This window comes from Chelonoidis abingdonii, chromosome 4 (genome assembly GCF_003597395.2).
Source record: "Chelonoidis abingdonii isolate Lonesome George chromosome 4, CheloAbing_2.0, whole genome shotgun sequence".
Classification (NCBI taxonomy): domain Eukaryota; kingdom Metazoa; phylum Chordata; order Testudines; family Testudinidae; genus Chelonoidis; species Chelonoidis abingdonii.
In genome coordinates, this window is record NC_133772.1 from 62801186 (window position 1) to 62813849 (window position 12664).

Genomic DNA, 12664 nt, shown 5'->3' on the forward strand with positions numbered 1-12664 from the left:
CTGTGCCAAAGGTAGGGGCCCAAGCAGAGATAGATGCATCATGGAGGTGAATGCCTGGCTGTGAAGATGGGTTTGGCTTCCTCAACATGGGAGCTATTACAAAGGAAGGGAACTGCTTAGGGCAGAGAGGCGGTTACTTTCAGGAGGGGGAAAGACCCTATTGCACACAGAACTGGCTAACCATAGTGGAGGAGGGCTTTAACTAGGTTCGACGCGAAGGTGAGCAAAATGCCCACAGGTAAAGTGGGAACATGAAGACCTGGGAGATGGGCAGAAACAAGAGGGAGAGGCGTGTGGCTATAGATGCAGAGAGAAAGGGAGGGTCAGGGCAAAACGGGAGGCAAGATCAAACCAGTCATCTTAGATGCCTTATCATAAATTGAACGATATGGGTAATAAGCAGGAAGAACTGAAGTGCTATATAAAATAATACAACTATGACATTGTTGGATCATACAACTGATGGGATAGATACATGACTGGAAGTTGCGTGGACGGGTATAGTTTGCTTAAGAAGATATGACAGGGGAAAAGGGAGAAGGTGTTGCCTTAATAATATAAAATTACACACTTGGACGAGGTGGAGATGAACATAGGAGACGAAGTGTTAGAGTCTCGGGTTTAGAAAAAGGAGGTAAAAAATAAGGGTGATGTTGTGTTAGGAGTCTACTACAGGCCACCTAACCAGGAGGAAGAGGTGGATGAGGCTTTTTTTAAACAACTAACAAAATCATCCAAAGCCTAAACAATTTGGTGGTGAGGGACTTCAACTATCCAGATATATGTTGGGAAAATTAATACCGCGGGGCACAACTATCCAAAATAGTTCTGGACTGCATTTGCAGACAACTTTTATTTTCAGAAGGTTGAAAAAGCTACTGGGGGGGAAAAGCTGTCTAGGCTTGATTTTTAAACAAGTAGGGAGGAACTCGTTGAAAAATTTGAAAGTAGAAGGAAGCTGGGTGAAAGTGATCAATGAAATCAAAGAGTTTGGCAATTCTAAGGAAGGTAGAGGGAAGCAAGTAGAGACAATGGAAATTTCAGGAAGGCGTGATTTTGGTAGGCTCAGAGAGCTGACAGGAAGCAGGTAAGGTCCCATGGATCAAGACTGGAGGGGAAAAACAACTGAGAGAGTTGGCAGTTTTTCAAAGGGACACTATTTAAGGGTCAAAAGCAAGCTATGTCCAATGGGTAGGAAGACAGAAAATGTGCAAAAGACCACCTTGGCTTAACCACGAGATCTTGCCTATGACCTACAAATTAAAAGGAGTCATGATAAAAAATGGAAACTAGGTCAGTTAAAAAGGATGAATATAGTGCAAAAAACACAGGAATATGCAGGGGCAAGATTAGAAAGGCAAAGGAACAAAATGAGCTCAAACTAGCTATGGGAATAAAAGGGAAACAAGAGCGAACTTTTATCAATACATTAGAAGCAAGTAGAAAGCCAAGATAGGGTAGGCCCACTGCTCAGGAGGAGGAGAAACAGTAACAGGAAACTTGGAAAATGGGAGATGCTTATGACTTCTTTGTTTCGGTCTTTACTGAGAAGTCTGAAAGGAATATTCTAACCTAGTGAATGCTATGGAAGGGGGTAGGTTTAGAAGATAAAACAAAAAAAAGACAAGTTAAAAATTCTTAGAAAAGTTAGATGCCTGCAGTACCAAGGGCCTGATGAAATGCATCCATAGATATACTCAGGAACTGTAATAGAGAGGTTATCTGATGTCTCTAGCTATTAACTTTGGAATCATGAGAAACAGGAGAGATTCAGAAGACTGGAAAAAGGGCAGTATAGTGCCCATCTATAAAAAGGCGAAATAAAAACAACCCAGGCGAAACTACAGACAGTTAGTTTAAACTTCTGTGGCCAGGGAAGATAACTGAGCAAGTAATTAAAGAAATCAGCATCTGTCAAACTACGCTGAAGGTAGTAAGGTTGAATGGGAATAGCAGCATTGATTTGTAAAGAAACAAATCGTCAAACCAATCTTGATAGCTTTCTGATAGGATAACGAGTCTTGTGGATAAGGGAGAAGCCGGTGGAATGTGGTATACCTAGACTTTAGTAAGGCATTTGATACGGTCTTTTCGCATGAATCCTTATACGATAAACTAAGGCAAATACAATTTAGATGGGGCTACTATAAGGTGGGTGCATAACTGGCTGGATAACTTGTACTCAGAGATTCATGGCTCCCAATCCAGCTCCCAATCCAGCTGAAAAGTATAACAAGTGGGTTCCCAGGAGTCTGTTTGGAACCGGCTCTGTTCAATATCTTCATCAACGGACTTATTGTTGGTATAGAAAGTACGCTTATTAAGTTGAGGACGATACCAAACTGGGAGGATTGCAACTGCTTTGGAGGACAGGGTCAAAATTCAAAATGATCTTGGACAAATTGGGAGAAATGGTCTGAGGGAAACCGGTTTTGAGTTCCAATAAAGACAAATGCAAAGTGCTCCACTGAGGAAGAACAATCAGTTTCACACATGCAGAATGGGAAGAGACTGTCTAGGAAGGAGTATGGCAGAAAGAGATTCTAGGGGTCATAGTGGACCACAGCTGAATATGAGTCTGTGTGATACTGTTGCAAAAAAAGCTAACGTGATTCTGGGATGCCATTAACAGGTGTGTTGTAAACAAGACACGAGAAGTCATTCTTCCGCTCTACTCTGTGCTGGTTAGGCCTCAACTGGTGATGTATATTGTGTCCAGTTCTGGGCACCGCATTTCAAGAAAGATTGTGGAGAAATTTGGAGGGGTCCAGAGGCAGACCAACACAGAATGATTAAAGGTCTTGAGAACATGACCATGGAAGGAAGGCTGCGAAAGAACTGGTTTATTTCGTTTGGAAAAGAGAAGACTGAGAGGGGCATGATAGCAGTTTTCAGGTATCTAAAAGGGTATCATTAGGAGGAGGGAGAAAACTTGTTCACCTTAGCCTTAATGATAGAAACAGAAGCAATGGGCTTAACTTGCAGCAAGGGAGATTTAGGTTGACATTAGGAAAAAGTTTCCTAACTGTCAGTGGTGTTGGACACTGGAATAAATTGCCTAGGATAGGTTGTGAATCTCCATCTCTGGAGATATTTAAGAGTAGGTTAGATAAATGTCTATCAGGGTGGGTCTAGACAGGTATTTGGGTCCTGCCATGAAGGCAGGGGACTGACTCCAATGACCTCTCGAGGTCCCTCCAGTCCTAAGAGTCTATGAATCTATGAAATCCTGAGTATTAATTCTGGCTCTGCCACCCATTCACCACTGTGGCATTGAGCAAATACATCAACTCTGCATCTGAGCTTCGCTCAGCTGCAAAATGGGGAAAACAACCCTTATTTTCCCTCGCACGTTTGTATAAAGCATGTTGAAGGATACCAGTGGCTGAGGAGTATTTTTAATTATAAAATAAATAAAGGAATGGAGTTTGCATATCTGTTTTAAACTTTTTACAATTTGCCATTGTCATAACAGATAGCTATGGGTTAATTTGTCTTTTACCTTAAGGGTTAACAAAGGGAACCAAACCCTGACAAGAGGACGCATCGGAAACCGGATTTTCAAAGCTTAAGGGAGGAATTTGTGGGTTTTTTCTGTCTTGGGTCTTTGTCTGTTCTGTGCTCTCTCAGCTATAGGAGGGTCTATTCCAGTCCTTCTAATCTTTCTGTTTCCCAGTTGTAAGTTACAAAGTTAGCAAAAGTACAGTCTTTTAAATTGTTTTGCTGTATTTGCATCTTGTGAATCCGGCTGGTGGAGTCTTTATGTGTATTTTGGCTATAGTACTCTTTAAATTGATTGTTTTTGAGGTAAGGCTGTTTATCCCTTTCTATTGTTTATTCATTTTCATAATAAGTTTGAAACCCTGTGTATCTTACCATCTAGATTACAGAGAACTGTTATCCTATTCTTTCTTCTTTTTTTTATTAAAAGTTTTGCTTTTTAAGACCTGTTGATTTTCCGTTCTAGTTGACCCACGAGGATTGGTGGGAAAGGAAAGACAGGGAGAGGGGAAAAACTGCTCTCGTGTGTTTAACTCTGCTGGTGTCCAGGGCGGAGAAGCGCTAAGGGGAAGAGAAGTAGAATCTTTCTGTTTCCTTGTCTTGGGTTTGTCTTTTATGGAAGAGAGGAGACATGTCTTCTTGGTATGTGTGATGTAAAGAGGTGCATCAGTACTCTCAGTTAGCCCAGAGAGGAAGATTCTTGGGTGGGGAGAGAGGTGGGGAATGGTTTTTTCCCTTTGTTGTAGACTCAGGGCATCTGAGTCTTGGGGTCCCACAGGGAAGTTTTGGGGGGTCAAGTTGTACCAGGCACTGATTCCTTGGGTTGGTGGCAGTGATATCAGATCTAAGCTGGTAATTAAGCTTAGAGGGGTTCATGCTAGCTTCTCAGATTATGAATGCTAAGGTTCAAATCTGAGTAGGAAGCTATGACAGCCAGGCAAGAAGATAAAGGGTCAAGTCCTGCTCTTAGTTACACCCATGCAACCTCACTGATTTCACTGGGATTCACAGTGGAGACTGAGGGCAGATCTGATCCAAAGGAGGGTTCTCTCCCCAAATTTTACTTTATACATTTATAAATGTCAGGTCAAATAAATTCTAAAAAATACTCTTTTAAAAAATGAATTAGAAACTATTTATTAGATCAAGTAAAGAATTTAATAGAATAATAGAATATCAGGGTTGGAAGGGACCTCAGGAGGTCATCTAGTCCAACCCCCTGCTCAAAGCAGGACCAATCTCCAACTAAATCATCCCAGCCAGGGCTTTGTTAAGCCTGACCTCAAAAACCTTTAAGGAAGGAGATTCCACCACCTGGCCTTTCCCTGCCCTGGCCTTCAAGGACTCCATGCTTTACTGTGACAACACAAGCAGAAGTCTCCTGCAGGAAGAAAGACAGTGTGCCAGCTACGAGCCAGTCAGTTTCTTTGTGGGGGAGTTATACTATCCTTCCTCCACAAAGTAGCCATGGTGGAAAAGGAGGGCTGTAGGGTATGGAGAGAGATACGCAGGGGGAGAGAAGTTTGAGGGAGTGAAAGTCTGAGGTATTAAGAGGCAATTTTATCCTCACACCAGCTCCTAGAGATTAAGAGGTGAAGGCTATGGTAAAAATATTTTATCTATCTAAAGTTAATTAAGAAAAAAAATAAGAACATTTTGGGGGTTCCTATACTTAATGCTTAATATTTTTGAAGTGGATTTACTGTAAGAATTACATAAAATGAAAGGATTTGGATTTCTCAAGTGATAGTTATACCTAGAAATCCTGCAAATACACAATATGATTTGTGCATCCATGATTACAGCATTTCCTGATATTCGAGCTGCAGTACTATTCTCTTTGTTCGGGTTGCTAATGAACAGATTAGCAAGAATTATTACACAAATGTCACATGAAAGCAAAATTTCTTTTAAAAAATACCTTTTGTCTATCTGTCAAAGTGACCTCCTTCACCCCAATGTTAACATCCAGGTCTTCCAAAAGCAGTTTGCGGGCTTTAGCAGAATGCAGGAAGCAGTCAGGGCACTGGCAGTTGTCTCTTAGCCATACAGCAGGGTAAAGGCTCTTACTCCCATCTTCCCAGTGAATACGGACAAAATTATTCACGTCCAAAGCTTCCACTTTCTGGATACTCGTACTCATGTTGAAAGGCTGAACTGCTCCAGCTGCATGCTGCCAACAATTCCTAGAGGAAGGTGGTTTTGTAAGAATACTCCTGCCCTTTTGCACTAGCAGTAGAGTGCGTGAATAGTCTTGGTGGGCTTTAGTCCTTATTAGGTTTTTAGCCACAGCATTCCACATTTTGATGACTGTTACAAAATCTTCAGAGCAAGAATAGCTTTTTGCCAGTGCAAGTTCTTCTGAGTACTATAAATAAGAACAATATTAATTATAGAAAGAATAGAGCTAAAAATATAATGCACAAAAAAAAATGCTAATTTCCCCTTCTCTTTCTTCCTTTCCCATGAACTCCTGGGAATACATGTTCTCCGTAGTTTAGAAGTTTTGCCCAAAGACAAATGTATATTTAAGCCTAAATTTTCTACTGTGACTAGTGAATTTGGGTGGTGCCTCAACTTTTCCTCAACTTGATATACCTGAAAAGGGCCTGATTTTCAGTTAGCTGAAACCTTTCTGAAAATCAGGCTCTCAAACGGGGTACCCAAAACTTGAGGTACTCAAAAATTACTAGTTACTTTTGAAAATGTAGGCTTTAATGTACTGTATCCTATCTCAACTCATATAGTTAATGATGGTATCAATTAGAAGACTGAACTATTCCCCTGCTAGGGAAGGATATAGACTGTGGACACAGGATGCATCAGATTTAAAAGTTTATTAGAAAATATTTAAATAAAGATGATACAAACAGTTTGATGCGTCAGTCATTAGTCATCGGGGGCAACAAACTAAGAACAGAACCTGTGACTGAATTATTTACCTTATTCAGAAAAACAGTTCCTCCTCTCCCTGGATTAATAAATCAATCCCAGGTGTTTTTTAATAGAACTTTGCACTGACCCTGCCAGCAGGTAGGGGATCTTAGGGAACAACTACTGCACTGGTGGGGTGCAAAATAAACTTTACTAAGAAAATGCAAAAACAGGGAAAATTCAATAGTGAGGGGTATGGGGTTTGTTAAGGTAGACAATTGGGGAGGGGTTTCTTTTAGTAAATAGTATAGGGGGTTTCAATAGTGGGGTACAATACAGTTGGTAACCAATTGACACTGAAGTATAAATGTAACAGGTAGCTAACAATTTTCTATGTAAAGGTTTAATATGTCATCAGCAAGCATATAACACAACACTAACAGTTCGGGCTAAAATGTTGTAAGAATAGAACCACACTCGTAGCGAAAATCGATTTAGCGCTTCACAGTGGGTGTAACGTAAATGTGAGGTTTGTTTAGAGAGAAAAAGGTGTAAACCAATCAACGGGGTTTATGCTAGAACTTCAGTTATACAATGAGGTTTGGCAGCACAGTAGAGCGGTGGTGAACACGTGGGAAGGGATAAAGAGATACAGAGAGGAGGAAAGGCAGGGGTAGAGGAATGAGGTTGGGATGGGTGAAGAGGAGCACGTGAGCAGAGGAGATTTAACCTCAGGGAGACCAGAGAGCAGACAGGCTGCAAGGTTTTAAACAGCAGAGAGACTGCAATGAGTGACTGGGGAGCTCGGAGGAGACACAAGCAAGCTCGGGGTGGGGATTAGGCAGCGGAAGAAAGTTTAACCACAATATACAGAACACAGCAAATCTTATCTATGATCTAACTTAACCAAGACTACAAAATTAGCAAGTAACAGAACACAATGCAACAATTTTTTAAACCTAACTTACAGAGCACAATACAAACAATTCTCCTAAACCTCTATAGTCTTTAGACCCAGGCAGCTTATGCAAAAGAATATTACATATCCTTATCATATAGACTGGATAGACCTGATTATAGGTGCACCTTACCACGTATGCCGATTCTTCTATCGGGAGGGGGAGCAGTTCCAGAGGGTCAGAGTGTGTGTGCCCAGGGTACAGCCCCAGGGGAGAGGGGGGGGTTTAAAGGCAGTGGTGCTTGCAGCAGTGGGCAGCTCATAGCTGGGCAGCCCAGGATACAAGTCCAGGAAGGCACAGCCTTAGCAGCAGCACAGCTTATTTTCAGGCAGCAAAGGCGCTGCGGAGCAGAACAGATATTAAAACGACCAAGATCGTTAGCTTGGTCGTCTGCTGGGAACAAGCCCAGGCAGCGTAGTACAGGGGGAGCCTGCAAGAGAGAGCTCTTACCAATCCCCAGGACAGCAGCAAACACAGAGACAGGAACAGCAGTAGCATCGGAGGATGGAGAGAGGACTCAATTGGCTTTCAATAATCAGGAGATCTCCAGGCACAAATTCTTTGTTCATGGGAGGGGAGTTTAAAACCGGGGGTACGCTCAAAAACAAACGAGAGCGGGGAGAGGGCCCTCCAAAGACCCCTAGCTGATCAGACCAGGTGGCAAAGCAAGGACCTTCTCCGAGGTCTGATCAGAAAATGTCTGGTTTTAAAGGCAAACACAGGCAGTTTACCATCAGTACTTTTGATTGGCTCCTCTTGATACAAGGGAGGAGAGAAGACAGGGGAAAGTTGCAGGTAAGCATAGGTATGCCTGGGCATGTTCTGAGCCACAGGTATGACTCATATGCTTAATTAGTTGGCCACTTCAGGTCTTGCATTTCTGGGCAGCGCCTCCCACACCAAGCCTGGGTCTGAACAAAGGAGCCAAACAAAGAAGCAAGAAGCCCCCTCCCTAGGCAGGGCAGTGGCTCCAGTTGTCTGTGCAAGCCATCCGTATGAATAGGGCTGTGACTTTAGTTAGCACAATGGCTGGGAGGGGTGGCCACACAGGACAAACAGAAAGGAGAAGGGAAAAAGGAATGCTGCAGGGGGACAGTTGTAACAGACACGCACCACTTCAAAGCTTTTGTGTTTGTTTCTGGTTTGTCCAGGGTTTTTTGTGTTTTTTTTTTTTATGCCAGCGGGCAAATCTTGATATCCTTGCTCAGAATCCTGGCCCTGTTAAAGTCAATAGCAAACTGGCATTGATGCAATGGGGCTAAGGCTTCACCTTCAGTCTTTACACAGGAGACGTTCCCATGGGTTTGATAGGTGTTCTGCTTGAGTAAGGATTGCAGGATTTGGTCCACGGTATTATATTTTCTCCCACTGGTTATGAGCGAGAACTGTGTGGGATGGGATCCTTGTGCTTCTTCTGGTTTTTATTTAGTTTAACTGAATGAAAAAATAAAAGTAAAATATTTTTACTTTTTCCCTCCTTTGGAGATATTACTCCAAGGATCCCAATGGTGCATTTATTGTCTATCAACCATTTCTAATAAGTCTGTGTAACAGCACATACAAGCAATACACAATTACAGCTATGAGCTGTTAAACTACATGCACATGCAAACATTTACACTTACACTTTGTAGGTGTCTCTCCCTCTTCTAAAACAATGGTTCATATCCAGAACGATCACTTCTGCTATTTGTGTTTATTCATCACTTTTTTCAACACATTAAACTCAATTCCTACTAACTATAAAAATATTAACATCATGGAAATGGCCTGCAATCTCTTCAACAAACGTAACAGGGATTTTTTAGACAAAGCTTTAGGGTGTGCGCTTGGGAAGAATTTTGAATGTTTTAATCTATTTTTAATATAAAATAATTGGATACTTATTCTAATCTCTTTAGAGGACAGATTTACTCAGCAAATATTTGGAAACGATTAGGGTTTCTGCAATATTAAAATCCTAGAAGATCTGGATGCCAAACTAAGGTGAAAATAGCAACATTGAGTAAGATGGCTATTTTAGTGTACTGAAAACCTTGGATAGGGTTCCTCAGCTGGTATAAATCATCATACCTTCCCTGAATAAAATGGCATTACACTAGCTGAAGTTCTAGTCCCTTGTGTATTCTCTAAGGTTCTTTCAAGTTATTTGGGGAAAGAAAAAAGAAAAAAGACAATCAGCCGCCCTACATAAAATCCTGTATTTCAAAAAGTTCGTGTATAAGGATAACTCATGACGGCTAAATGCTGGGCTGTGCCTTCAAAGCCCAGTCCATTGTAAGGATGTGAAGCTAAGCTGCACCAGGGGAAGGTCAGGAAGCATTCTGCCTCAGACAGCAAGAGCTTCGTTTCCACAGAGGCACGGTAATTTGACACCTCTTTTGGCCTTCAATGCTTAGCTAGCCTGTTTGCTCAGTGCTGTATTTGGAGAGGGGGAGAATGGCTCCACGAATGCCGTGCCTCTCTTGGCTTCTTTTTGATGAGTTGTCTGCTGCTCCCAATGAGTAATTCACTAGTAATTTCTGGTGCAGGGGCTGCTCTTCTGAGCAATACTAATGGAGGCTGTGCCAAGGAAGAGGGGGAGTTTCCCCATTCCCTCACCCTGCACTTCAACAGCTATAATACAGAAGGTGAGGTCAATGTTCTTGCCCTATGAATAACAAATACAAAAGTGCATTTTGGGCTGGCATTATAAACCTCTTCCAGGGGTGTATCAGCTCTCACAAGCACATTTTCACCAATGTCTTGTCAGCAATGCACTTTCCTGCAGTCAGACTCCTGTGAATTCACTCACATTTTAAAACATCATTATAAAACACCCGATTTTATAGGGACAGTCTTGATTTTGGGTCTTTTTCTTATATAGGCTCCTATTACTCCCCACTTCCTGTCCGATTTTTCACATTTGCTGTCTGGGCACCCTAAACACCATCCACGTATTTAATCTTTAACCTACTCACCCACCAAATCACTGTTATCACCAATGTTTTAAAGTGTTTTGGAAGATGCCTAGGACTTTTTAGCTGGCCTCACAACATCCTTCCTCCAAACACCATTGTGAGCATCAGGAGGAGATGGGGTTAGCTGCTTTCCCATTCAGCCAACCTAAGAGAGACTTGAATCCAACTTCCTTCCAGGGCAAACAGCCTAAATACCCTTTATTTTCTGCCAGATGGTCTTGTTCCTGCCTTTCCCACCTTAATCTCCCTATAGCTTGTGTAGGCAGAATATCTTGCAGACAATTCAGCTCCATACTTGCCTCTAGTGCTTCAGAGAAGAGTATGATCAGAATTTGGCTCTCAAAAAGCCTTCAGTCTCTGTTCCACTCATAAGCAAGCTTCTGGCCTTACACTTTAGCTATTAGGTGCAGACGTTATAATTGGGTGAATCAGGTATAGAAATAAACACTGCCCTTTTATAAAAGAGGACTATAAATGCGGTACATTAATAAGGAAGCAATTGTCCTGTATTCTCATCTTTAAGGTTTATAGATATATTTAAAACATTTATTTGAGGTTTATCAGTCTTGAGTCAAGACTTCTGCTTTGCATTGTTTTTATGCTCCACTGTATGGAAACACAACTGTGTAGGCTGAAATGATGTCAGTTTCACAACTGACTAATTGACCACAGGGAAAATTACAGCAGGAATTTGTCCAGCAAGAGCCTATGACCAGCTTATGTTCTCCTTTGATGTGTATTGCTTAACTGGTGTCTGTCTGCAGTGATGGATAACTGAGTCATTCAAAATGCAGGCAAGCAAAAACTGTTCTAAAATAGATGGCCGTAAACCTCTCAAGTGGTTTGGAAAGCAAGGCCAACATGCAAAATACGAGAAGCCACGAACCATGTCATGAATGGGCTCGGGAAAAAGGAATAAAAGACTCTGGAAACTATCCATTGGGCATAATTTATGCTGTAAAGAGGACATCTGCAAATCAAACACAAATTTAAGAATACAATTTTCATTGGATTTGAGAACCACTCCCTTGGGTGTGAGTTCAGATAACCACTACTACAGCTGTCTGTCTTTTTTTTTTTTTTTCTTTCATGCTAAGGGAATTTGTTTTTTTAAAATAGCCGATACTCTTGTTCACACAGAAATGTTGCTATATCAGATGCATAGTACTACACTCTTCCCTACATGCCCTATTGCTGGAAGAATCTTGGACGGGAAGTAGCTATGAGTTCCATTACAAGTGGGAAAGCTTGCACTACTGGAAGTGTTGCATTTGTTCTATATACAGAGGATTTTACTTTCTAGTCCCATCAATCTGATCTTTTCTCAAACACTAAATATTAATTTAAAAATACGTTTAGTCTTCATATCCAGAATCTAGACACTTTCAGAAAGTGATACAAGGTCATTCTCTTTACACAGGTCTTTCTCTAATCAGAAAGTCCGAGAGCAGTCCAGTGTTGTTCTTTGAAGGAGGCAGCAAAAACCTATTCAACTTTGAAACCAGCTAATACTGAGATTTCTACATTCACTTTAGTTTCTTACTGTGGGTGCAATTAAAGCAGCCTTAATACTCTCTCAAAATGGAAGGACTGTCTCATAAACTGCAGTAAAACCAAACATCAACATGTTGCACTCCTGCCTTGCAGCATGTTTTGGGTGAAAAACAATTCTGTTGAAACTATCGTACTAATTTTCTTCAGTGATGAAAATATTCCAGCACGCTTTTTTAAAAGTGTACAAACACTGTGTTTCATTGCTAATTTTCCCAATATTTGGACCTGATTCTGATCCCCCACTAGTATATATCTGGAGTAACTACTGAAATCAATGGAGTTACACCAGCATAAAACAACTGCCTTCAATTCCAGTATGATTTAATTTGCTAACCATTTGTGAAGAATCTCTGGAACAGCTGAGAGTGGCAAAGATATTTCCTTTGTGGTGAAGTTACCCACTTCCTTCTTTAAACATACAGAAGTTCCTGTTGCCAAATCCCTCTGCTTATCGATTCAATGTGGAGCGATTGCCTGGGCTAGAGCTATTGTGTAATGAATAAAAAGGCTGTTTATTGTTTTCCTCAAGTCGTATCATGTTTTCCATTCTAAAAACAAGTCCCAACTGAGGCCAATGAGGAGTTCAGCTTAGAAACAGCTGGCAAAGTAAGTCCCTTTGATATTATTCTTCCCTCGATACATTTACAAAAACCTCTGTGAGGCCTGGTCTACACTACACATTTAAATCAATTTTAGCAGCGTTAAACCAATTTAACGCTGTACCCGTCCACACAACGAGGCCCTTTATATCGATATAAAGGGCTCTTTAAATCGGTCTCTGTACTCCTCCCCAACGAGAGGAGTAGTGCTAAAATC

At 41.3% G+C, this 12664-nt stretch overlaps 1 protein-coding gene across 2 annotated transcripts in view; it reads right to left on the reverse strand.

Annotated features, from left to right (window-relative positions):
* Positions 1 to 12664, reverse strand: part of BBOX1 (gamma-butyrobetaine hydroxylase 1) — a 100269-nt gene that overhangs the window by 82644 nt on the left and 4961 nt on the right. The window contains exons 1-2 of one of the 2 annotated variants that reach the window (XM_032770857.2): positions 6444 to 6513; positions 5423 to 5869 (exon numbers count right to left, since the gene is read on the reverse strand). In XM_032770857.2, the coding sequence (XP_032626748.1) occupies positions 5423 to 5803 (381 nt within the window). In that variant the 5' untranslated portion in view covers positions 5804 to 5869; positions 6444 to 6513. Of the gene's footprint in view, positions 1 to 5422; positions 5870 to 6443; positions 6514 to 12664 lie in introns of those variants that run through there. The other variant, XM_032770858.2, reaches the window with a different exon arrangement.